The sequence below is a fragment of the Trichechus manatus genome, unplaced genomic scaffold (genome assembly GCF_000243295.1).
Source record: "Trichechus manatus latirostris isolate Lorelei unplaced genomic scaffold, TriManLat1.0 scaffold00028, whole genome shotgun sequence".
NCBI lineage: Eukaryota > Metazoa > Chordata > Mammalia > Sirenia > Trichechidae > Trichechus > Trichechus manatus.
In genome coordinates, this window is record NW_004443964.1 from 5912198 (window position 1) to 5938442 (window position 26245).

The window sequence follows — 26245 nt, forward strand, 5'->3', positions numbered from 1 at the left end:
GCTACTGGGGAAACAAACCATCGCCTCCTGCTGCCTCCAAAGCAGGAGTCGGGTTCGAAGGACCTGTGATGTCTTCAAAGTCCCTGGGTGGTACAAACGGTTAACGTGCTGGGCTGCTAAGAAAACGAAAGGTTGGAGGTTCAAGTCCACCCAGAGGCGCCTCAGAAGAAAGGCCTGATGGTCTACTTCTGAAAAATCAACCACTGAAAACCCTATGAACAGTTGTCCTCTGACACACACACAGGGTCACCAATTCCTAAAATCTGCCAATGTCAGAGGTGACTCGACAGCACTGGTGGACTGTAGGGTTACTGGCATCAGGCCAAGTCCTCTCAGATCTGCTTTACTTGGCGACACCAACCTGTCCCCTGATCTCGAGACTGGCAGCGCCCAGTATGTTCCTCTGGACAGAATACCTGCTTTAGAAAAAAGTGTGGGAAATGTATTTATTTCCCCCTGACAATCAGTGTGCAGTCTAGTATCCTATGGAATGACTCTGTAGTAAAGAATCCGCTTTCCTGTAACCTAACATTGTCCAAACTTAGGGCCCCTGGCCCCTGCTCACCCACACCACTTTCTGACTCTCCCCATTCCCAATCAAATCTGCAGACACAGAACGTGCAGAGAACGTCTGTCAATCCTTGTTAGATTTGAAACAAGAGAGCCAGAGCAATGTTTGTGGGTTGCAACCCATCAGTAGGACAGTTCAGTGGTAGAATTCCTGCCTTCCAGGCGGGCAAACTCAGGTTCAATTTCCGGCCGATGCACTTCATGCGCTTGCGTGTTGCTGTGATGCTGAAGACGGTTCAGTGGAGCTTCCAGAATAAGACAGACTAGGAAGAAAGGTCTGGCAATTCCTAAACTCAGCCAATGAAAACCCTATGGATCACAATGAAACTCTGTCCAATCTGCAAACAATCAGGGGGACACTGCAGTGTTTCGTTGTCGTGCATGGGGTCACCATGAGTTGGGACTGATTCAATGGCAAAACAGAAAATGTCAGAGTCTGTGAAACTTCACTTAGATGAGAATGGGTGCTGAGTCACAGAATGTAATGCTCTTACGGAGGGTCTCCGCCAGAGTCTAAAAACCACTACACTAGCGAGTCAGGTTAAAAAAAAATACTTTTATTGGTGTTTCAAAATTTAAACCCAAGACGCATTGACAACTTCACAGGAAATCCACTCCAGAAACGTTTTTCTAGGCTGAGCATCTGTTCCCCCTTACAGCCTCCTCCCAACAGCATATACACAGAATAATTCCTGAATCTCCATTTACAACCCCCTAGTCCTGCCCATCTGTGAGAACACACCCAACTAGGCCCTCATTCCACTACCTGCCAAAGGTTTCCTGGGATCTCACTGTTGAACTCCTGAACGAGCCTCCCTCTTTCGCCTTGGGCATTATCAGCAGAGCTGTGCTGGTCACCTCTGTAAACAGGTCTAAGGCAAGAGCACAGGTCCTGTGCCTGGAGTCATGGTGTCAGGCCACAACCTGTAAAACCAAAGGGCAATTAGAAATGATGGTCAACTAAGCGATTCAACACAGAAAGCTACATGTGAAGGATGCCCAACTCGGGGGAAAGGGCAATCTAGGGGCACTCACTCCAACCAATCCTGTGTGAGGTGTACGTGTGTGCTGGGGGGAGGGGCCCACCGTCCAGGCACCACCACACGGCCTCCAGGCAGGCTGGTGCCATTCCAGGACGGCTCCACACTGCAGCTCGTGGGAGGAGCCGTCACAGGTCCCCCGCAAAACCCCTCTAAGACACAAAGCTTTCAAGTCAAACCTAAAGGTTGACGTGGCTCCTGTGAGCAGTCAGGCCTGCTCCGAGGTAGAGGAGAACCGAGGAGGCGGACGTGCCCGGGGCCGGCATGCCCTTTCACCTTATTTCACTTGCAGGCAGTGAGCTGCTGGTGCCCGTTTTCATGCTCATTAAAGCTCGGCCCATACACAGCTCCCCTGGTGACCAAGCAAAAACCGTGACCTTACAGAGTTGGCACACACCCCACCATTTCAGCAGCTGAGGCAGAAATCCTACTGTGCCCGTCTCAGGCCTGGCATTTACGTGGAAACAAAGCCAGAACCTTCTGCGTGCCACCTGGCTGCTCACATGCCAGCCAGCCAGCCAGCCCTCTGCCATCAGGAGCAGCTGCACGCCAGCCGTTCCTCAGGAGAGCTGCCTGGGAAGCAACAAAGCCCCCAAAAACCAAATCACTCTGCCAACGCCACAGCACCTTCTCCTGAATGTCAGGACACTGGTGGGCAGGCGGGGCTCAGAGGGTCACGGGCATCCTCACCACCACAGCTGGCCTGCATTTCAGGTTCCCGTCTCGGCTTCAAAGGCCTCATTGTTTTCCTGAAATGTGCGACAAGCACCCCCTTTCATTCCACAACAGCATCAACCAGAGCCTGGTCACCTGCCCATTCCTGCCACCTCTCAGGGTTCCCGGCCCGCCAATGCACACAGCCTGTGCCCTCAGAGCTATAAATCACGGGGCCTGGAGCATGACGAGAGGGCAGCCACCCCGCTGGTTTTCAAATTTCAGAGGGATGACACACTCAACCAGGGAGTCACACTTCTCACCGGAGTCCATTCAATCTGACCCCTTACAGAGACTGGACTTTAAAGAGCTCAGGGCCAGACCCTTAACCCTCAGGATGGCTTACTCTCCCTCAGTCACGTTGTTCAGACAGAAGCAGCTAGACACCACACGCTGTGGGTTTCTGAGGGACAGATGTAAGCACTAAGCTTACAAATCACAGGTACCTTCTCACTTCACAGCCCTGCCTAGCATACTGCAAATACCTGGCAAGGAAAACGAGGCCAAGTGAAGGTCTCCCTGCCACTCACTCAGAGTTCACCCCAAGGCCACGGCAGGGAGACTACAGGAATGCCCCACCCAAGCCTGCTGGGACTGTCCCCTCTGCTTACCCACATGAGCGACATCTGGCTCGGCTCTGGGCCCGGGTGGAGGACCCAGCACTGGGGCCAGCGGTGTCTCCTGCTGAAGGATGCTGTTCAGCCTCGGAAACTGAGGCCCAGACCGCACCTGGCCAGGAGCAGGAATTAAAATAGAAACATCTACTCAAGATACGCTCAGATACCCCTCAAGTACCTCTCTGTAAGATCACGCCTGACCCTCCAAAGGCAAGCACGAGCCTGAGTGTCAGACAGCCGAGCTCCACACGCAGAGGCTTTCTTCGCCCTCAGACAGGGATAACTTCGCATCATCGACTCAGCTCCCGCCAACCTGCCAGCCCACAGCACCAGCATCCTCAGGACACGCAAACTGTTTTTGAATCAAATTTTGCTTTACTTCCATCACAAAAACTATCTTGTCTACTTTATTAGACTGTGCAGTTCCTCAAGGGTAAAAATTTTACTTGTCTTTTTACATCCAGTGCCTAGAGGCACCCAGTGTCCAGACCTGGCACAGCCACAGCTCCCTGCCCTTGAGAAAACAGGGCCGCTCGGCACAGAACACCTGGAAACCGTGTTTGAGTACATATTCTCTCTAGGGTGTCGGTAAAACGCCTGACAGCCCACCTCTCTCATCATCTCCGCCGTCCTGTTGACGACCAGCCACACGAACAGTCCCTGCTGCCAAGAGGCAGCGATGTCACACAAGGTCACTTCTTCACTCACCTGTGTGCAAAAATACTCCGCACGGCGGAGCAAGCATGTGGTGTTCAGGTTTTTAAGACCAGATTATAGATCTGCTGTGACAGCTACTTTAAAACAGCAAGCGCCTGTAATCTTGCTGTAATCACACCCTTGAGCTAAAAGCAGATCGGGTTATCTAACTGTCCCTACACTCCTGCTCTTGGACTGGCCCCACTCCAGGGCCAGTCTCCTCCAAGGCTGCGGGTGACGTAGAGCCAGGTTTGGAGGCCACTAACCCAATCCAAGGGAGCCTGGTGGCACCGTGGTTAAGAGATATGGCTGCTAACCAAAACGCTGGCAGTTCGAATCCACCAGCCGCTCCTTGGAAACCCTAGCGGGCATTTCTAGCATGCCCAATAGGGTCAGTATGAGTCAGAATCTAATCAACGGCAACATATTTTTTTAACCCAACACATTATCCCCATTTTACAGAAGAAACCAAGGCTCTGGTGTGGTTATTTGCTAACAGAGCTGAGACCAGAACCCAGATCTGTGGAGTTAGTCTAATACATGGGTTCTCAACCTGGGATCGACTATCATTTTGGGCAGAGAATTCTTTGTTGTGGGGGACTGCCCTACGCATTGCAGGATGTTTAACAGCACTCACTGGATGCCAGTAACAAACCCCCTCCAGCTGTGACAACCGAGGATGTCTCCAACCGTTGCCAAATGTTGGGGACAGCTCCTGGTTGAAGTCAAGGTCTGACCCAAGGCAATGTGACCACACAGTACAAGCAGGATGGAAGGCCCAGCCTTTTTACATAAACAGACCCAAGAGCCGGACTTCGGATGGACCTGGGTTCAGTCCCACCTTTTGGGATTAATTAACTGTGGCACTCTTGGCAAGTGAACTCTCCAAGCCTTGCCTGTTTTCCAAGGTGTCTCTGGGTAGATTCAAACTTCCAACCTTTCGGCTAGTGGCCAAGCGTCTGTGTGCACCACCCAGGGTCTCCTAACCTATGCAAACCTGTGAAAGAGCTCAAATCTTACCATTTACAGGTCTTTCATCATGAAGCTCCTTATATTCAACATCTCGAGGCGATGGGTTTCGTGTGACTTTTTTCAAAGCCTGCAGTCAGCACCTTTAACCTGAAAGGGAAATAAGGACAGTAAGCTGCACTCTACAGAAACCACGCTGAGGTGTTTATTCTCGAGACGGCTGTCAAAAGGCTGAGCCTCAGCAAGTCAGAACTCCTCAGAGAAGAAGTCGTCTCAGACAGGGATAACTTCAATCATCCTCAGCTCAACCAGTTAACATTTCTAAATCCCAGCAAAACAAGACTTAATTGCCAAGCATCCCTTTCAGCTCTACACAGTGGCATCCATTTTTGCTGCAAACCAAACTGTTGCCGTTGAGCTGATTCCGACGCATAGTGACCCCCTAGGACAGAGTAGAACTGCCCCCTAGGGTTTCCAAGGAGTGGCTGGTGGATTTGAACTGGCGACCTTTTGGTCAGCAGCTGAACTCTTAACCACTGCATCACCAGGGCGACACCCAAATACCCGTTGCCATCGATTCCAACTCATGGCAACTCCGTGTTACAGAGTAGAAATGCTCCATAAAGTTTTCAAGGCTGTGTCGTTTCATAAGCAGATCACCAGGCCTGTCTTCCAGGGCACCGCGGGGTGGGTTTAAACCACCAACCTTTCAGTTAGTAACCAAGCGCTGACCATGTGCACCACCCAGGGTCTCCTAACCTGCGCAAACCTGTGAAGAGCTCAAATCTTACCATTTACAGCTCTTTTATGATGAAGCTCCTCAGTCAACATCTCGAGGCGATGGGTTTCATGTGACTTTTTTCAAAGCCTGCAGTCAGCGCCTTTAACCTGAAAGGGAAATCAAGATAGTAAGTTGCACTCTACAGAAACCACGCTGAGGTGTTTATTCTCGAGACGGGTGTCAAAAGGCTGAGCCTCAGCAAGTCAGAACTCCTCAGAGAAGAAGTCTCAGACAGGGATAACTTCAATCATCCTCAGCTCAACCAGTTAACAAACATTCCTAAATCCCAGCAAAACAAGACTTATTTTCCAACTGTCCCTTTCAGCTCTACACAGTGGCATCTATTTTTGTTTCAGATAGTGACACCCAAAAACCTGTCACCGTCAATTCTGACTCATGGCAGCCCTGCGTGACAGAGTAGAACTGCTCCATAAAGTTGTCAAGGCCCTGTCCCTTCGGAAGCAGATCACCAAGCCCGTCTTCCAAGGTGCCTCTGGGTGGGTTCAAACTGCCAACCTTTTGGTTAGTAGTCAAGTGCTTAACAGTTTGCGCCACCCAGGAACCCTAGGTGGCCCCAAATTACACTGGGACAGACCCGCCTCATTTCTACCATTAAAAGCATTATCATTCTGTGGATGCTAAGATTCTGGCAGTGTTCTTACATGTCCCTAGCTGGATTTATGTGTCAACATGTATTCGTAGACTTGAACTTACTTCAGAACAAAGCATGAGGTAGATGTCTGAGACAGGCCTTCACGTCAGCTGCTTCCTCATTTTTGGTGACCACCCACTCTAACTCATTTTTAGGGTTTATCCATTACTCTTAAGCTTCAACCTGCAGCTCTGCTTCTCCCCATCTCTTCAGATGCCAAAATAAAGGCCTGTGGAGAAGAAAAAAATGAGCATTAAGACTCGCTGTAAAACTACGGACTGTAAGAGAACATCTACCGTCCCACTAATACTATCTGTAGAATTAAATAAAAAGTAATGGTTGGGGTCTGTCCTCAAGGCAATGCAAGAGTCACATGTTAAGACTCCCGGTGCTGAATTAAGAATTGCCCTCTCAGATCGTCCGCTCCGTGGGCGCACAGGGGAGACCAGCAGTGCCGCCGGGCGTTGAGAGGTTGCGGCAACTGTCCCCCAAGATGGGCTCTTCGACGTTAAAGGCAGACGTGAGCTCGCTCCCTCCCTCCACATGACACCAGCCCTCGCCATCTGGGAAGCGTTTTCTCATCCAATATCTCATTAATCCTCCCAGCCACCCTATGAGGTGGAAGATTGGGCTTATCGCCACCATTTCTCCTCTGAGGAAGGGGAGGCTCTGAGACGGCAAGTGTATCGGCGCCGTGTCAAGGACGATCTCGTTTCCCATCTCCGCAGCCTTACCACCACCCCAAGCCTGAGCCTGCCCGCCGCGCTCCGCACCGACACCCACGACCATGACTTCCAACCACGCGGCCGGAGGCAGAAAGAGCGCGAGACCGCGCCTGCGCAGAAGTCTTTCCGGCAGTCTCGTAGTAGCTGTCGCGATGCTGAGAAGAGGCTGATGGGAAATGCAGTTCAAAACAGCCCACTGCCGAGGTATGCGGCGTCCTCAACGGGGCTCCAGGCCCGGGTAAGAGGGTGGCCACTCCCAGGGACATTGAGAGCCTGGGGTGGGGGGAAACCTGGCTTATGAAGGGCCGCGGCCGTTAGGGAACGAAGATAGAGGGTCGCCTTAGCCGGAAAGTCATTAAGCTGCTGATTGTAGATTAGCGCTGGGCGAGATTGTCCCTGGGGAGGCGCAGAAAGTTCAGGGGGAAGGGGCCGATGAGGAAACTGAGGCCGGCCGAATTTCGTTTTCAGTGCTCTGCGGATTTTATTTGGGCCGGGGAGGGGTCGTTTAGGGTGGTCGGTTGGGTTAGTGAGGGGAAGGGTGGTTGCGAAAGAATTGTTCAGCGGCCCCCTCGGCTGCTTTTAAAATAGGGGCGAGACTGGTGCGGCCCATGGCGGGCGGCAGAGGGCGCCCCGGAGCGCGTTGGCCCTAAGGGCGGCTCTGAATGACCCTGAAGGCGGGCAGGCAGCCTCGGACCTCAGGGTCCCGTTGCCATGTGTCTTTAATTCTGAAGAGGGGAAAAAGCAGCAAATTAAATTATGAGAAGAACAGGATAATGTAATACTCATTGCTACTTTGTGAGTTATTTTCCAGACAACCGCTCTGCCTTCTGTTTTGAAATAATAGGGCAAAACAACTAGACTCAGGGCTAGAATTGACACAGGTTGGGGAATTAGTTTAAATTTGCAAGTCCACGAAGCGTTTTTGCATTACTACCTCCCCATTCACATCACCCCTCTAGCAAAGATCTCTGTGTGGCAAGTGGCATTTAGTCTGGATTGTATTACTCTATATGTAATATAGGAGCCCTGGTGGCTCAGTGGTTAAGCGCTCGGCTTCTACAGTGGTTTGAACCCACCAGCAATGGGTTTGGACAGCAAACTGGGAGTCCTTGGGTGGGGCACGTGGTTAATGTGCTGGGCTGCTAACTGATAGGTTGGAGGTTCCAACCCACCAGCTGCTCTGCAGGAGAAAGATGTGGCAGTGTGCTTGCTTCCATAAAGATTATGGCCTTGGAAACCCTATGGGGCAGTTCTACTCTGTCCTACAGTGTCCCTTTGAGCCGGAATCTACTCCACAGCAACAGATTTTAGAGAGCCCTGGTGGCGCAATGGTTAAGCGCTTGGCTGCTAACCAAAAGGTTGGTGGTTCAAACCCGCTCAGCGGGAGAAAGACCTGGCAATCTGCTCCTGTAAGATTAAACCCAACCCACTGCTGTCAAGTCAATTCCAACTCATAGTGACCCTATAGGACAGAGTAGAAGTACCCCATAGGGTTTCCAGGGAGCAGCTGGGGGATTTGAACTGCCGACTTTTTGTTTAGCAGCCTGCCACCAGGGGTCCCTGTAAAGATTATAGCCTTGGAAACCCTATGGGGCAGTACTACTCTGTTTTTTAGGGTTGCTATGAGTTGGAATCCACTCAGCGGAAATGGGTTTGGTTTTTTTATATGTAATATGTTGCAGGACTAGAAATCCATTGGAGTTTCCCAGCACAGGTTTGTATCCTGCCAACTATGGTCCTTTCCTGTTTGGAAAGCTAATTTATGGAGCCCTGGTGGCACCGTGGTTACGTGATACAGCTGGTAACCAAAAGGTCGGCAGTTCAGATCCACCAGCCACTCCTTGGAAACCCTATGGGACAGTTCTACTCTGTCCTCTAGGGTCACTATGGGTCGGAATAGACTGGGCGGCAAGGGGTTTGGTTTTATGTAGCAGGAGGCTATTTTCGAGTTACCACATTTGTTTATGTTTACCTCCCTTATTTGGTTGTAGACTCTTTAAGGGCAAGAGAAGTAGCTTTTGGTTTTTTTCTGTTTAAGTTTCCTGGCAGTGCCCCATTTGGTGTTCCTCTGCCTCTGCTCACAGTAAGTGCTCAGCAAATAATCACTCACTCACCTAGCGGAAACTTCCAGCTTATGAAACTGACCCTTGGCTTTCTCTTTCTGACCTTGGAAGACAAATTGTTTCGTATGATACTGAAGAAAGAATGCATTCTCTTCCTGCAAACTAAGTTCCTTTCATTTGAGACTTGTAGAGGAAATTGTAAGTGTGGAATTTCCCAAAAGCTGTTTGTGAAACTGGTGGGCAAGTGACCTCCTACAGGCACAAAAATGAGAGCTAATACTTCACAGCACTTCCTGTGTGTCATCCAGTACACTGAGTGCTTGAAACATATCAACCCATTTAGTCCTCACAACTGCACTATGAACTGCTGGGACTACCCTCATTTCACAAATGAGGAAATGGAAGTGTTGAGAGATTAGGTAACTTGCCCAAGTCCACAGATCTGGTAACTGGCGGACTCAGGATTTGATGCTAGCCTTTAAAGCCTTGCTTTCACCACTAAATTATATTGCATCACCTATATATAAGTTGATATTCATGGGGCTTTTGGTTTTGGGAGTGAAGGGTTCCACAGTTTTGAGCCCACTCTATGGAAGGAAGAGTCGGGTGAGCGTTAGTTTCTTAGCTGTAAAATGAGGATGAGGATGGTCGTCGCGACCTCACAGGACTGTTTAAGATTGTGCGTGCAAAGCACTTGGCACAGGGCCTGGCACAGGGAAGCAGTCAATGAGCAGAAGCTCTTATAACGTTGAACATACTTGGAACACTCATTTCACCGTTTTATGATTATTTGCTTGCATGACTGGCTTTTCCGCTAGGCCATGAGCAAGGCAAGGGTCAGGTCTTCATTCTTGGGTTTCCTGTAAAACTCTTTAAGTCAGCTTTATTGAGGTTTAATTTACATGCAATAAAATGGATGCATTTTAAATGTACAGTTAAGTAGTTCAATGAATGTATACATCCATGTAACCACAACCCCAGCTGAGATTTAGAATATTTCTGTCACCTGCAGGAGCTGGTTTCTGAAAGGCTGTGGGCTCCAGCAGGGCTGTCTTGGGCCTTGACTGGTTGCTACTCAGCGTGCAGTGAGGACCGTCTTCACAGCTCCTCGCTCTGCAGAGGCCACAGTGGCGCTGTTGCACCCGACAACGCACACCTTCACCTGCAGAGCCCGGCTGTGCTCAGAGGAACAGCTGCAGACCCAGGGCGGGTGGGGGTGCCGTGGGCAGTCAGGCAGCGGCCCAGAGGCCGGAGCAAAATACCCTGAGAGGCCTTGTGCCTGAGCACATCTGAGGTAGGCTGCTTAGGCCATCTGCAGATAACTGGGGAGACTGCAAGGAGGGGCCCTCTGGATCCTGAATAAGCAGGCCGGGGCTCCACAGTGTTGAGACTGAAGCGTCCAGGTTTTGTGATCTTGTCTGCACTCATTGCTGGTGAGGCCTAGTACACTTGAGTTGCACATACAGTGGAATTATTATATGGCCGTTACACACGGCTGGTGCAGCTCTATATTTATTGACGTGGAAAGGAGGAGTTACACAGAGGCTGTTAAGTGACAGAAGCAGATCACAGGCTGAACAGGACAGGAGTTCCCGGAGCTGTTTAGGGACCCAGGCTCTGAGTGCAAAGAGACAATCTAGGTAGCTGGGCCTGCTGTGTTAGGGCAGTTACCTCATAGGGTTCCATTCACTGGGAGGATTTAAGACATGGTGTCTGAAACCCACAGTAATGGAAAACAGAGCCTCTGGAATATCGAAGTTCATTTCTTAACCTGGAAAGGAATCTCATTTTATTAATAAAGACGTGAAGGAGGGTAGGTAGTATCCCAAGTAGCTGGCTGCTTACTTTTGGAGTGCTTGCACCAGTGATTTCACAGGAAGTTCATCCGTATGGTAGGCGCTGTCTGTTTCCAAGCCAGCAGCCGTTCTTCCTCCGTCTTACGAGCAGAACTTAGATTCCGTCCAGCTATTGGGTAGCCGTGTGCTTCAGGGAGGCAAGTCCCTCCCCAGGCCCAAGGGCAGAATCTTGATTAGTCTGCACCGAACATGACGAATCTATTCCCTTTGCCAGGAATTGTTTGAGGAAAGAATCTATGATGCAGTTATGGCCAAGGAAACCTGAGAGCAAGTCTGCCAGGAAACTTTGAGAAAGTTTTCTTGTTTTTAAAAAGAAGTCAGCGAAGGAACAGCCTCTCTGTGGTTTTGGGATATTGTGAAGATGTGATGCTTGAGGCCGCTGCGGCCATCTTGTACCTGTGAGCCTTGCTTTGAAGCAAGAGCCAAAGGTCTGCAGCTGGCAAAGCGGATGGAAGAAACAGTGTGAGTCCTTGAAGATGCTGCTGAAATAGCCAGTCGCCAAGCCCCCCTTCACACCTCTGATTTTGATTCGGAGACACATTTTTTTACATTTTAATATTTCTGAATGTGGGATGCATCTTACGAGCCGTGGCATCTTAGTTTCAATGAAGTATAGAGAGTGAGATTTTAAAAAAGAAATCTCTTCACTGCATGGATTCTCTAGAGGAGCAAAACCAGTGAAATGCATATATATAAATATAGAGAGAGAGATTTAATTCAAGGAAATGGATCACGCAGTTGTGGAAGCTGTCAAGTGCCCAAATCCATGGGTCAGACGTCAGGCTGGAGGCTTCTCCTGACTCACATGGTTGCAGGGGCTGATGAGCTCAAAATCGGCTGGCAGACAGCAGGCCACGGGCTCACGGGACTGTGGGAGCTGACAGATCCCAAAATCTGCAGGTCAGGCGGCAGCTGCTGGCTGTACAGTTATACCAAAATAAAAAGGTTAACTTCAAAAATAAAGAAATCATCTTATTGTTTAAGCCATTTTAAGTTGAATGTTCTGTTAGCGTCAAAACCATCCTAAATGATTCTGTCCTAAATGATCGACGTTTTCCAAATCTTTTGTTTTTTCATAATAATAATAATTACCTGGAAGTGTGGGCTAGGACACGGCAAAATAGAGAAAATGAACTGACGAGTGCAGGTTTTCTGAAGTAATAACAGCTAACGTCTGCCAAGTGTTCACTCAGCGTGAGGCACTGCTCTAAGCACCTCATTGGATTCTCACAACAGGCCTGTCATTATCCACCCATTTTGCAGCTGAAGTGCAGAGAGGGTCAAGTAGTAAGTGGAAGCACTGAGATCTGAACTCAGACAACCCAGCTTAAAAATTTCTGGTCTTAACCACTGTGTAACCCATTGCCGTCAAGTCGATTCCAATCCTGGCCCATAGTGACTCTCAAGGACAGGGTAGAACTGCTCCATAGGGTTTCCAAGGAGCACCTTTGGATTCGAACTGCCGACCTTTTGGTTAGCAGCCGTACCTCTTAACCACTCTGCCACCAGGGTTTCCAACCACTATGCTATGTTTCCTGAAAAACTACACTATGAGCGAGGAACGTTTTTGCTCAACCCCAGTGATTTTAATTCATCCAGATGGAAAGCCCATAATGAAAATACGGTGGAATTTTTTTCCAGAGATTTCTCAGGATCCTGACATAAATGGCATAAAATCCTGTTCAGTGGAAATCTAGGATCTTTGAGTGTAGCTTTAACTTTCTGGAAGAGGAGAAATGTAACAACAGGTGCCTGATTTGGTGTGAATAGATGTCCTTGGAGTTGGGGTGGATTATTTTCTGTGCTTAGCAATAGTGCCCAGGAAGAAAAGCAACACATTTCACTTGCCTGTTGTACAGAGTTGGTGTCTCTAATAAAATTACTAAAAAATAGACTTAAATACTGTTCTCCTTTTAAAAAAAATCACCTATATGAGACCAAACAGTCAACAATTACTTTTAAACAAAGATGAGAAGGTAAGGGGGCAGGGAGACTAGATGAATGGAAACAGAACAACCAGAACGGAAATAATGAGAATGTTCATGCATTGTGAAGAATGTAACCAATGTCACTGAACAACTTGTATAGAAATTTTTGAATGGGAACCTAAACTACTGTGCAAACCTTAACCGAAAACACAGTACAATATTATTTTTTTAATGGACTCAAAAATGAATTTGAAGAATATGTCATGTTCTCTCCTGCTAGTCCCTGGGCACATCTCTTTATTCCAGAAGCCCCTGCCTTTTCACGACTGCTGCACAGCCTTTGCCCGGTTGCTCTTCCTCCCTTTGTCTGAAATTTCCTTCCCTTTAGCCTCTTCTCTGCTTGGCAGATGCCAACTGATACTTCAACACATCCTCTGTGAAGTCTGACCCTGAGCTCTTTATTCTGTGTGCCTGGGGCAGGGTGATTGAGTCTGTGCTTTGCAATCAGGCAGACCTGGGTTACAGCCCCAGCACTGCTGACTGTAGCTGATTAGTCTTGGGCAAATCACTATCTCTGAGTCTCGTCTTAGCTGTAAAATGAGGGTGAGGATGCTCATCCTAACCTCAGGGCTGTTTAAGATTGTGCGTGCAAAGCACTTGGCACAGTGTCTGGCACAGGGAAGCATTCAATGAGCAGAAGCTCTTATAATGTTGAACATATTTGGAACACTCATTTCACCATTGTATGATTATTTACTTGCATGACTGGCTTTTCCACTAGGCCACGAGCAAGACAAGGGTCAGGTCTTCATTCTTGAGTTCTTTAAAAACTCTTTAAGTCAGCTTTATTGAGGTATAATGTACATGCAGTAAAATGCATCCATTTTAAACGTACAGTCCAATAAATGTATATACCCACATAACCACAACCCCAATCAAGATTTAGAACATTTTCATCACCCCAAAAAGTACCTTCTGTACCCTTTTACAGTCAATCTCTATATCTAAACCTGACCCCAGGCACCCACCAATCTGTGTGGTTCTGTCACTATAGATTAGTTTTGCTTGTTCTAGAATTTCATATAAATGAGATCGTACAGTAGGTACTCTTTATGTGTCCAGCTTGCCTCAATTAGCCCAGTGTTGTTCTGCAAGGCCTTTCTTCTGCGGCTCCACTGGGTGGATTCAAACCGCCAACCTTTTGGTTAGTTGCCGAGAGCAAACCGTTTGCTCCGTCCGGAGACTTTTGCCTATATCAGCAGTTCATTCCTTTTTATTGCCGAGTCTTAGTCCATTGTATGAATAAACCATTATCAGTTTATCCATTTACATGTTGATGAGTCTTTGGGTTGTTTCCAGTTTGGAGCTGTAATTAATAAAACTGCTGTAAGCACTTTTGTACAGATCTTTTTGTGGACATGAATTTCATTCCTCATGAATAACTTTATGAGAAACAGCCAAACTGTTTTCCCAAGTGGTTGTAACACTTCACACTCCCGCCAGCAATGTACAAGCCTCACAGTTGTTCCACATCCTTGCCAACACTTATTATGGTCTATCTTTCTAATTCTAACTATTCTCGTGGGTGTATGGTGATGTCTCATTGTGCTTTTAATTTATATTTCCCTGATGACTTAAGATGTGGAACATCTTTCCATGTGCTTATTGGCCATGTGTGTATTTCTTCTATGAAATGTCTGTTAAAACCTTTTCCACCAATATGAGTGCAAAGGATTAATGGACCACAAGTACCACAGCTTCCGGTCCAGAAGAACTAGATGGTGCCCAGCTACCACCACCAACCACTCTGACAGGGATCACAATAGAGGGTCCCAGACAGAGCGGGAGAAAAATGTAGAATAAAATTCAAATTCGCAAAAAAAAAGACCAGCCTCTGGAGGAACCCCTGAGACTATGGCTCCCGGACACCCTGCTAACTCAGAACTGAAGCCACTCCTAAAGTTCATCTTTCAGCCAAAGATTAGAGAAGTCTATAAAACAAACAAGAACACACGTGAGGAACGTGCTTCTTAATTCAAATCAAGTATACGAGACTGAAAGGGCAACACCTTCCCAAAAGCAGTGATGAGAAGGCCGGAAGGGACAGGAAAAATGGACGGACGGAAACAGGGGATTGGGGTGTGGAAGGGGAGAATGGTGACACATCGCGGAGATTGCAGCCAGTTGTATACAACAATTTGTGTATAAATTGTTGAATGAGAACCTCATTTGCTCTGTAAAGTTTCACCTAAAGCACAATTAAAAAAAAAAAAGTAAAAAAAAAACCTTTTGCCTCTTTTTAAGTAGGCTGTTTTCTTATTGACTTGTGGAAGTTTTTTATATATATATTCTGAATACAAGTTCCTTTTCAGATATATGTTTGGCAGATCTTTTCTCCCGGTCTTTCCAAGAGCAGAAGTTCGTTTTGATGAAGTCTGACTTACCGATATTTCTTTTACGTTGCTGCTTTTTGTGCCCTGTTGAAAAGACTCATCTTTTCCCCATTGGATTACCTGGTTGCAGCTGTTTTTGGATTCCATCCATCTCTGTCTATATCCTTATGACCACTACACTGTCTCAAACTCAAGTTTGTCTTCTTCACTTAGCAAGACTGCCGAGGTCCACTTGGCTCCCCCCTTCTGCGCAATAGGCAGGGAGCTGTGTCCAGGCAGAAGCTGGGACAATTGTAGGGGTGACTGGCTGTGTGCTACATGCTGGCAAGTGTCCATGTCTTATGCTTTGTGCAGTTTTCTGTTTGTTGTGGCAGGAGGGTCTTAACCCATCTCTGTAGCCACCGTGCCTGGCACACAGACACTGTGCATTTTTGCCGAGCCGGTAGATCAGTTAGTAGCCCCAGACACCGTGTCCACTGTAGCCTCTCGATTGGGAGAATCTGTGGGCCACTAGAGGTCATCTGGTCCATCTCCTTTGCCTGCTTGACAGTTCTCTTCCTGAGGATGGTCATTAGTCCTTTCCATCCTCGATACCAGCCCACCTGGGTTCAACACACGTTTACTGGCTGGGGAAACAGGGCCAGAGAAAAAGGTCACGTGACCAGGCAGTGGCTGAGCTGGCAGAACTGAGGTTCCTTGACTGGGATCACTCTGTTGTACCGGTCGGCTGGACAGGGATTGTCTCTCTCATCCCTGTATCACTCCTAGCCCTTGTCAGCGTACACTGTAGACTTCAAAGATATGCTCGTTAAATAATCAAGCAGATGTACAAATTAAACAACTTCTGTTAATGCTTAGCTCAAATGGCTTCTGCCTCTACATGTGGTATTAAATGGCATGTGTGTGTGTGCACGTGTGTGTCTTCACGTCCCGGCAGGACTGGCCATTCCAACCCAGGCTCATAGGCTTGCAGTCTGTCAGCTCATCTTTTTATGTTTTCTCTACATCCACCCACTAGGGGGCGCATGTACGCTACAGAGTGGGTCTCTAGCCCTTAGGTACCAGAGCTTCCAGCTCAAGCCAGTGGATGCCTCTGGAAGCCACCTCCTGGGTCCCCGTGCCCTGTACCCTCCACCTGCAAAAACAAAAAAGCCTTCCTCCCCAAACTGCTTCCTCTCCGTCTGGGCTGCTGGCCACTGCCCTGTCCTCTTCCCGGGGCTCTGCCCCTGTTTGAAGGCAGCAGAGCAGTGGCGGCTGCAGTGACCAAGTGGCACTTTCTGGTCCAGCGTTGGCTTTGGGGCAGCGCATCCCTGCCACTGATACATCCTGGAGAGGCAGCTCTTTACGCCCTCAACCGCAAGTGAGGATTCGCCTTTTGGGGGCCCGGAGTCTGGTCTCCCCTAAAATGATGAGTTCCTGAAGCGACAGTAGACGGTTGAGCTTGGGACCAGGCCCCACACAGCTCGCATTCCTGTGCCCTTGGAAGTGGCTCCCACTGGATTTCCCGCAGCCCCAACTCTCAGGCTGGGGTCCTCCCTGCTGGAACAGCCAGTGTCACCAGCTCTGGACTCGGGTCACCAGGCGCAGGTTCTGGCCTCACTGCTGGCCGTGAGTGACCTTGAGCAGTTGCTGCGCTTCCGTGAACTTCACTTTCCTCATTGGGTTAGTGGGAATAACAACAGTTCTGGCCTCCTAAATGAGACAATGCTTGTAAAGAAAGCCCTTGGCACGGTGCCTAGACGTAACTACCACGTTAGCCGTTGTTAGTAGTATTATGAGTATCTGTATCATTGCACTGATGTAAACCTCGGTGTGTGCAGCTTTGCCCTTCTCCTTTCAGGCTCCCAAAGAAGCATTACTTTCTCTAGCTCAAGGTCTTGGGCTTCTTCCCAATAGGGAGGCCCCCACTGAGAGGGCCTGGGAGCTGAGGGCCTGTGGGGTGTGCTGCTCTTGTGGCCTGCGGGCCTCAGATTGGGGGCCATGCCGCGCCCACCCCTCAGACCACTGCTGTGTGCTCTGGGCCAGACTGTCCCGTGTGCATATCTGTGATGGGTGGGCACCCCACCCCCGCATCTGCACCCTGAGGAGGCTGGGCAGCAGCAGCTGCTGCAGCTGCTATGCCCCTTCCCTGCTCCCACCCCACCTCCATGATCATTGGTTCCCTGGTCAGGTTCCAGTTGCCAGGGGAGACTGGCAGCGGCCACACTCTCATCACAGAAGGAACAGACAGCAGCACCACCCTGCTCCCGCTGCTGCCCTGGCCACCCTGCAGCTCCAGCAGTCCTGCCCCTGTCACTCAGGCTCCTGCCAGCCGAGCGATTAGCATTCATACCAGGACGGAAGAGCATGAGGGCAGCCACCTCCTGTCTCCTCCGTGAGCCGAGACTCAGGATGCAGAGCAGGGGACAGGGCCAGGCCAGGTCCCCCACAGGAGGGCCTGGGCACAGAGGGAGGCATGGCAGTGCTCTCAGGGAACCCCAACCTTCCTCCTTTCTCTCCCTGCAGCAGCTCCCCGCTCTGCCCTCCTTGCTCTGGTCCAGAGATGCCGATCGATTGCGCAGCTATTGTGTATGTGGCGAGAGATGAGGGCTCATCAGTGCTTCGAAACCTACCACGGCTCCATAGTTTACACTGCCTGATAGTCATACTAGCTCACCTATACTGAGCACTTCCTAAGCGAGGTAGGCACTTGACGCGCTACCTAATTAACCCTTAAAACAATTCTCTGAGATAGATACTCCTCTCCATTTTACAGATGAGGAAACTGAGGCACAGAGACGTTCAGGAACCCACCCAAGGCCACAGAATAGGAGAGGTGGTGGAGTCAAGATTCAAATGCAGGCACTCTGGCTACGGACTCATTAATCCTGGATACTTGATCCTTTTCCTAACAGCCAGCACCCCGGGCCCAGAGGAAGGGGGCCCTGCTCTCCACCCATCCCAGCTCGCTAGTTGCCCTTCACGCCCTCTCTCCCAGCCCCTGACATCCTTGCTCCCATTCCAAGCAGCAACTCTTCCAAGGGCATGGGAGGAAAGGCGGCGAGGGACTCTGGGGACACTGTCATAGCATTTAAGTGACTCCCCAAATCCTGCCGTCACCATGGGCTTCACACCGCCTCTGCGACGGGAGAGGGTGGGCCGAGGAAGGGGTGCCTGGGCCCCGGGCCGCCCCCGGTGGTGGAGTTCACGTGAGGGAGGCAACTTTCTGCAGCAGGAGCTGCAAACGTGCAGACTGTGCTGGGAGCCCAGGGCGGCAGAGGCCCTGGAAGGAGAGGCGCATGGGTGGGCGTGTGGGGAGTTGTAAACACAACCTGCTCCCACAAAAGCTGCCTGAGGGAAGGGTCCCTCCCGCCCTGCCCACGTGGGCCCCCAGCCACCAGGGCCCTGGCAACCACATCGCCCGTCGCCAGCAGCCCCTTCTCTCTTTCCCTCCCTTCATCTGGAACGAATCCCTGGAGGAGCCACCATCTCCCGAACAGCTTCCTGGAACAGCGCTGACAAGGGGCACAGCCATGGAGATGTCTGTCTGGGCTGGAAGCCAGCCCTGGTCCAGGGAGGTGACCTTGGCCTGACACTGCCTCAGACCAGGGGGAGGAGGTGGGCAGGATGAGGTGACAGGAACATGGCAAACAGATCAGAAAATAACTGCAAGACAGGATCAGGGACACAGATGGGGTCCCGGGAACAGTGCCCTCTGGCCCTCAGCCCAACAGTCCTGTCACCAGGAAAGCTGAGGGAGCTGAGCCGCCCTCCTCAGGTGGTCAGTCGGACTCTGACGCGGCAACAAGCTTGGGCTCCTTCCCCTGGCGAGACCCGTCCCCTGCCTCCTGCCTGCCCTACTTTCTCAGACAGTGGCTGTCTGGCTCCCACAGAACTGCCTGTAAACGCCTGGGGAGCCAGACTTCTCTTCAGCACCACAGCCCTCCCCAGGTGGGCGGGCGCCAGGATGCAGCCTCCCCGTGCTCCAGAGCGGGTTCCCCCTCTGCCGCCTCCTCCCCTTGCTTCCTTCCCTCCCAGCAGATCTGGAGTGGGGGCAGCCTGGTGCTGCTGAGAGAGCTCCGTCTCCAGCTGCCTCAAGGGCAGGGGCCAGCCAGGAGAGATGCCTGTGCGAGCGTGTTGGGGGACTTTGAAGAGGGAGCAGCTGCCTGCAGGGCCTGCGGGGATCTCAGGGAGCAGAAGCAGAAATCTGCTTTTATCTCTGCTCAGGATCAGGCGGAATTGTGCCAGGGGAGAAATGGCAGAGCAGCTGGGGGCAGGGGAGGCAGCCGCCTGAACTGAGCAGTCAGCAAACTGACAAGAACAAGTGTCAGGCTTCTTCCCTCTCCATGTGCTACTGCCCATTTGGAGCGCGCGCACGCAGGTGCGCGCGCGCGCACAGAAAATACGTTCAGAGGACAAGCTGTCAGTTGCTTCCACCCAGCTGCAGGCAGACATGTCACAGATCCAGCTGGCGTTTCTTATTCATAATCTCAGCAGAGCAGCCAGTGACAGCGGGGGTGGCAAGGGGAGGCAAGTGTGCTACAAAGCGAGGGCTGGGCCATGTGCTGAGGTTTCCTAGGGTGGCTCTCAAGCTGACAGAACCGGCGGCCCGGCTGGTAAACCCCAGCTTTCACCCAGCAGCTGTGGACCTGCAGGTAGGTTTCAGGAGGCTGGGCGCCACAGTGGTCATGTATGTGGACTCTGGAGCCTGGGTGAGAGCCGTGTGTCCCCCACTTACTAGCTCAGTGATGGCGGATAAATGATTTCACCTGTCTAAGTGTTTCCTCGTTTATAAAATGTGGACGTGACCAGTCTCAAGGGTTATGGTGAGGATGAAAGTAGAGAATGAATGGAAGGTCCCTACTGAGCAGACTGAGCTCAGCTATCGGCTGGTTCTGGGGTCTCCTGGCTCCCGCCTTGCTCCTGCCTCCAGCCTGGGCAGCTGGAGACCTCACAGTTAGCTGGTAGACCCCGGGGAGCTCCTCCCCTAGGCCTTCTTAGGCCCCGTCCCTTAGAGGAGCCTTCAGGGATGCAAAGGGAAGGGGCTCGGTACTAGAGGTGCTAGAGCAGGCGCAGCTCAGGGAAGGTGGGCAAGCCCGTGGGGTGAGGGAGGAGCCTACCTTCTCGATGGCTACCTCTTTCCCTTCTCTGTCTCATCGCTATTTCTGCCACCACAGTCCTCCGGAGGGACTTGAGCTGAAACAGGAAACCACACAGGTTGTCAAATCCTCCCATGCCAAACGATAGGAAGGGTTCTATTTCAGAGACCACCCCAGAGCACCGCCCTCAGCCTGAGCCTGGAATGCGCTCAAGACCACAGCTGACTCTCTAAGGCAAAGGAACCCTTGCCCTGTGGCCTGGAACATTCAGGCTCAAGGTCCATGCTGAATGAAGGCGTTCACCCTGTACTCCTACCTCCATTGCTGACCTCAAGAGCCGAGGGCGCCCTGCTCTGCCCCCACACGGCCAGGCCTTCCAGAGCTGTTCCTTCCTTATCCCAGCCCTGCCCTCTGCCCTCCCGGCTCCCCGGCCCTGCCTTACCTGCCTCTGGGGCTGAGCTCCGCCTGAAGAGATGAAGGCTCACTTCAGAGGCTCTTTCTCCCTAAACGGAGCAAAGCACTGGAATCGGGATGGATAGGGGCGACCCTCCAGCATTTCTGGCTCTCCTCTTCCTCCACCCCCATGCCTAGCAATTCACCCCAATATTGAGGGGCAGGACCACCAAAGGAACCAGTTGGAATCTATGACTGTGGAGCTGCCCCTGGCCAGCCCTCTATGGCAACCCCCACCGGCAGGCAGCTCCTTGATGTGAGGCCAATTTTTCCAATTAACTGGGTCCCGATGAGTTAATAGGCAACCTGCTTCCTTCTGGCCAGGCCACACCAACCAGGCCCGGCCAGATGGTCCCCAGATTTGGCCTTTCCTTCTGACACAAGGTCCAGGCCCATTTCACATAGGGGAGACGCACTGCCTGCAAGCCAGGGACCTGATATCTGGCACAAACTCGACAGATGACCTTGAACTAGTCACTCAAACCTCCCTGCCCCTCAGTTTCCTCAACCATCAACAAGAGATAAGACACTTGTCCTGCCAACCCTGCAGGCTTATAGAGACTTCCAAGGTGGCCTAGTAGTTAAGAGCTTGGCTGCTAACTGAAAGGTTGGCAGTTTGAATCCACCAGACACTCCTTGGAAACTGGTGCAGTTCTACTCTGTCTATAGGGTTGCTATGAGTCGGAATTGACTCAATGGCAATGGGTTAGGTTTGGTTTTCTGGGAAAGAATGAAACATTTTGTTGTTAAGTGCCAGCAAGTCAGCTCTGACTCATAGTGACCTTATGTACAACAGAACGAAACACTGCCTGGTCCTGTGCCATCCTCATAATCGTTACCATGTTTGAGCCCATTGTTGCAGCCACTGTGTCAATCCATCCATCTCGTTGGTGGTCTTTTTCACTGACCCTCTACCACGCGTGATGTCCTTCTCCAGGGACTAGTCCCTCCTGATATATGTCCACAGTACACAAGACAAAGTCTCGCCATCCTCACTTCTAAGGAGCATTCTGGCTGTACGTCTTCTGAGACAGACTTGTTCGTTCTTCTGGCAGTCCATGGTATAGTCAATATTTTTCACCAACACCATAATTCAAAGGCGTCGATTCTTCTTCGGTCTTCCTTATTCATTGTCAGGCTTTCACGTGCATATGAGGCAATTGAAAACACCACGGCTTGGGTCAGGCACAGCTTAGTTGTCAAAGTGACATCTTTGCTTTTCAACACTTTAAAGAGGTCTTTTGCAGCAGATTTGCCCAGTGCAATACGTCATTTGAGTTCTTGACTGCTGCTTCCATGAGCATTGATTGTGGATCCAAGTAAAATGAAATCCTTGACAACTTCAATTTTTTCTCTGTTTATCATAGTGTTGCTTATTGGTTCAGCTGTGAAAACATTTGTTTTCTTTATGTTGAGATGTAATCCATACTGATGGCTGTGGTCTTTGATCTTCAGCAAGAACAGCTTCAAGTCCTCTTCACTTTCAGCAAGCAAGGTTGTGTCATCTGCATATCGCATGTTGTTAATAAGTCTTCCTTCAATCCTGATGCCTCATTCTTCTTCGTATAGTCCAGCTTCTCGGATTATTTGCTCAGCATACAGACTGAGTAAGTATGGTGAAAGGATACAACCCTGACAGACACCTTTCCTGACTTTAAACCAAGCAGTATCATCCCCTTGTTTTGTTGGAACGACTGCCTCTTAGTCTATGTACAGGTTCTGGATGAGCACAAGTAAGCATTCTGGAAGTCCCATTCTTCGCAATGTTATCTATAATTCGTTATGATCCACACAGTTGAATGCCTTTGCATAGTCAATAAAACACAAGGAAATATCTTTCTGGTATTCTCTGCTTTCAGCCAAGATTCATCTGACATCAGCAATGATATTCCTCTTTCAAATTTATGCACCATCACTAATGCCAAAGATGAAGAAATTGAAGATTTTTACCAACTTCTGCAGTCTGAAATTGATCACACATGGAATCAAGATGCATTTATAATTTTTAGGGATAGGAATGCGAAAGTTGGAAACAAAGGATCGGTAATTGAAAAATATGGGCTTGGTGATAGAAAGGATGCAGGAAGTCGCCCGATAGAATTTTGCAAGACCAACCACTTATTCATTGCAAATATCTTTTTTCAGCAACATAAATAGCAACTATACACGTGGACTTTGCCAGATGGAATATATAGGAATCGAGTCAACTACATCTGTGGAAAGAGATGATGGGGAAACTCAATATCATTAGTCAGAACAAGGCCAGGGGCTGACTGTGGAACAGACCATCAGTTGCTCCTAAGCAAGTTCAAGTTGAAGCTGAAGAAAATTAAAACAAGTCCACGAGAGTCAAAGCACAACTTTAAGTATATCCCACTGAATTTAGAGACCATCTCAAGGATAGATTTTATGCATGGAACACTAATGACTGGAGACCAGACGAGCTGTGGGATGACATCAAGGACATCATACATGAAGAAATCAAAAGATTATTAAAAGGACAGAAAAGAAAAAAAAGACCAAAGTGGATGTCGGAAGAGACTCTCAAGCTTACTCTTGAATGTAGAGTAGCTAAGGCCAAAGGAAGACACGATGAAGTAAAAGAACTGAATAAAACACTTATGATGTATAAAATCGCAACCAGAATAGTTCACATTTATTGAGCAGTTGATGTTGTTAGGTGCCATCAAGCCAGTTCCGACTCACAGCAACCCTTTGTGCAACAGAACGAAATGCTGCCGGGTCCTGTGCCATCCTCACAATCGTTGCTATGTTTGAGCCCGTTGTTGCCAACCTGAGGGGCTCACCTTCCAGCACTCTATCAGACAATGTTCCGCTGCTATCATAAGGTTTTCACTGGCTAATTTTTTGTTCGTAAGTAGATTGCCAGGTCCTTCTTCCTAGTCTGTCTTAGTCTGAAAGCTCCACTGAAACCTGCCTACCATGGGTGTCCCTGCTGGTATTTGAAATAGCTCCCAGCATCACAGCAACACGCAAGCCACCACAGCACTACAAATTGACAGACTTTGTGCCAGGTGCTTAACGATGACGATATTTAATCCTCACAACCACTCTGTTATTAACCCTATTTAACGTATATATAATAAGGCTACATTATTAACCCCATTTAACGCACGTATAATAAGGCTACATTACTAACACCATTTAACATGTATGTAATAAACCCATTGCTGTCAAGTCAATTCTGACTCACAGCAACCCTATAGGACAGAGTGGAACCGCCCCATAGGATTTCCAACAAGCAGCTGGTGGATTCGAACTGCTGACCTTTTGGTTAGCAGCCGAGCACTTAACGACTGCGCCACCAGGGCTCCATGTATATAATCAGGCTACATTATTCGCCCAAAGTCACTTGTTAGTAATAGGGGAGCAAGGATTTGAACTCTGGCTACTCAACTCCAGGCCGAACTCAGCAATGAGGACCAGTCTGCGTTCAAGTGACACCTGCGTGTGAGGCCAGTGTTGGTCATTTTATAGGCGTCAGCCCATTTAATTAGTAGTCTCAATTAGGTACTATTATGATGGAGTCCCTGGGTGGTGCAAATGGTTAAGCACTCAACTGCTGGCTGAAAGGTTGGACGTTCAAACCCACCCAGAGGCGCCTCAGAAAACCTGGCGATCTGCTTCTGAAAGATCACAGCCTTGACAACCAGATGGAGCTGTTCTGCTCCGCGCACATGGGGTCGTCATGAGTCAGAATTGACTCAATGGCAGCTGACAACAACACACAGACAGGAAGGGTGTCACCGAAAAGCCTCTGTTTCTCATCCATGCCCAGGGCTTCTCCCTGGGGCCTTCTGACGCTCAGTCCCTGGAGAATCTCAGGACTGAGAAGTGAGGAGCTGAGACACACAGACAGGCTCAAGTTCTCTTGGTTGGCCAGTTTCCATACCTCTAAGGGATACATCCTGGCGGGTTCCCCACCCAGAAAGAGACACGGGTGTTCACAGGCACGCACCCAGGCACGCAGGCAGACTATCACAGCCATTGGAGCGCCTGTGTGGGGACATTCTCCTTCAAGGGGCCCCGGAGCCTGAGGGGGGCCTGTGATCATTTTTGTTCTTTGTTTCAGTAGGAGCGCAGAAGCAGGGCCCCAGGCCTGGCAGACACATCCTCTTGTGATGTCACTTCAGACAGTCGTCCACTCTCCGTGGATCCACAGGCTCATAAAGAACATCTGACATCTATTTAATGCTTATGGGTTGGGTTTTCAGTGACTTGTTGGCCATAGGAGCCCCTCTCTTCCAAGGACACTGGTCACCCAGGGATGGGAAAGCCCGGAAGTTCCCCAGACTTCACCCGCAAAGGCCACATGGCCTCAGCCCAGGGAAGAGTTAACTTTCCGGCCACAGGAGACCGCGTCCTGCCCGCAGGGGCCCCCCAGCCAATGGCACTTGATGCCGATGATGTCATGCTCCTCCTGCGCCTTCGATTGGGGAGTGGACAGCAAATCCGGCTGGAGGCTCAGGCAGTGGAGCTTCCAAGGCTGGGCGGAGCGGGGTGAAGGACGGGGGGAGGGGAGAGGAAGGCGAGCAAAGCCAGGCAGAGCGGCATCTGCCTCATCCCTCTCTCCGCCGACCCTGCCCTTCCAGCAGAAGGTGCGCGGCTCAGGAGATCAGACAAGCAACGAGAGCAGCTCTGGTCCAGCAGAGGGGGCTGGGGCTCCCAGTCTGAGAAGAGCCAGCCAGCCTGCCTACAGGCAGACAAGGACCTGGGTGGCTGGGGCGAGGGGCCCAGTGCCTCCTGGACAGCAGACAGTACACACACACGTGCGCACATGTGCGAGCATGCACACGCACCCACACACGTACCACATGCGCACCCCAAGCAGAGCCAGCCACAGCCTCCTTTACAGCAGCCTCTTTCCCCCACCTGCCTCTCCTCTGCCTCACCTGCCTGAGGCCTGGCGATCGGGGTCCAAGCCGCTGCCCATCACCGCCCCATCCACACCGCTGGGCTCTCTGTGGGAGGAAGAATGGCGGGTAGAGCTGTGGGCAATGCCCACGCCCTCTGTCCTACTTCTCCGGGCCTAGCCACCACCCGCTATGGGACTGGAGGTCTCTGCCCTAGTGCCTTCCAAGACTCCACATCTCCCTCTTATTATTCAGGACTAAGAGGAGCTGAGAGACAGAGAAAGGCTCCGGGGCTCCTGGTTCACCAGTCTCCACACCTCCACCTCCCTCCATTCTGAGAGCGAGCGTCTCAGGGATTCCTGGCCAGTGCCCTCCCAGCCTCCCTGGAGCCCGGGCAGCCCCTGCCCCCCTTCAGCTTGGCTCTAGCCCAGCCCGGTCCTTCCTCCCCACCCCTGCCCCAGCCCAGGGACCCAGCAGTTTCTCACGGTTGGACCCGGTTGGCGAATCGGCGGCGCCAGAGCATGGCCAAGGTGCTCAGCAGAAAGAGGGTGGTGCACATGCCCCACCCCCAGCCCAGAACCCCGCCTGCAGAAGAAGGCCTCGGGCCAAGGCCCAAAATGGCCCCCGCCGGCTCTGACAAGCTCTCTGTCCTGAGATTCCTGCTGGCGATGGATTAGGAAACTCAAGCTGATTAGCCGGTCCTCCCAGCGACGTTGTGAAGACTGATTAACCTCACCGGGCCCAGGGTCTTCCCTGAGTGGCAGAGTAAACACACCCAGTCAGTGTGTTCATCAGACATTGAGCACCTACTCTGAATGTAAATACAAATAAGATAG

At 50.6% G+C, this 26245-nt stretch overlaps 1 protein-coding gene, 1 long non-coding RNA gene and 2 other non-coding genes across 4 annotated transcripts; all 4 read right to left on the minus strand.

Moving 5' to 3' along the window:
- Positions 1-353: 353 nt before the first annotated feature.
- Positions 354-6870, minus strand: LOC111820163 (uncharacterized). Its single transcript, XR_002823701.1, has 6 exons — positions 6774-6870; positions 6102-6268; positions 5398-5494; positions 4658-4756; positions 2936-3053; positions 354-1494 (listed from the first exon to the last, which is right to left on the minus strand). It is a non-coding gene; the product is annotated as an uncharacterized LOC111820163 (long non-coding RNA).
- Positions 4838-4914, minus strand: LOC111820185 (small nucleolar RNA R38). The gene has a single exon (XR_002823728.1). It is a non-coding gene; the product is annotated as a small nucleolar RNA R38 (small nucleolar RNA).
- LOC111820186 (small nucleolar RNA R38) lies at positions 5576-5649 on the minus strand. The gene has a single exon (XR_002823729.1). It is a non-coding gene; the product is annotated as a small nucleolar RNA R38 (small nucleolar RNA).
- A 13693-nt stretch (positions 6871-20563) lies between the features above and the next one.
- Positions 20564-25968, minus strand: PRCD (photoreceptor disc component). The gene is made up of 3 exons (XM_004374130.1): positions 25895-25968; positions 25449-25517; positions 20564-20585 (listed from the first exon to the last, which is right to left on the minus strand). The coding sequence occupies exons 1-3, from the start codon at positions 25966-25968 to the stop codon at positions 20564-20566; spliced, it is 165 nt and encodes a 54-aa protein (XP_004374187.1).
- Between the last annotated feature and the right edge of the window lie 277 nt (positions 25969-26245).

Excerpts from the sequence above, each read along its gene's own strand:
- PRCD (XM_004374130.1), bottom strand. The coding sequence starts at position 25,968 with ATGTGCACCACCCTCTTTCTGCTGAGCACCTTGGCCATGCTCTGGCGC. Across the intron at positions 25,518-25,894 it reads TTCGCCAACCGGGTCCAACC|AGAGCCCAGCGGTGTGGATG; the intron begins GTGAGAAACTGC and ends TTCCTCCCACAG. Across the intron at positions 20,586-25,448 it reads GATCGCCAGGCCTCAGGCAG|GGAGAAAGAGCCTCTGAAGT; the intron begins GTGAGGCAGAGG and ends TGCTCCGTTTAG.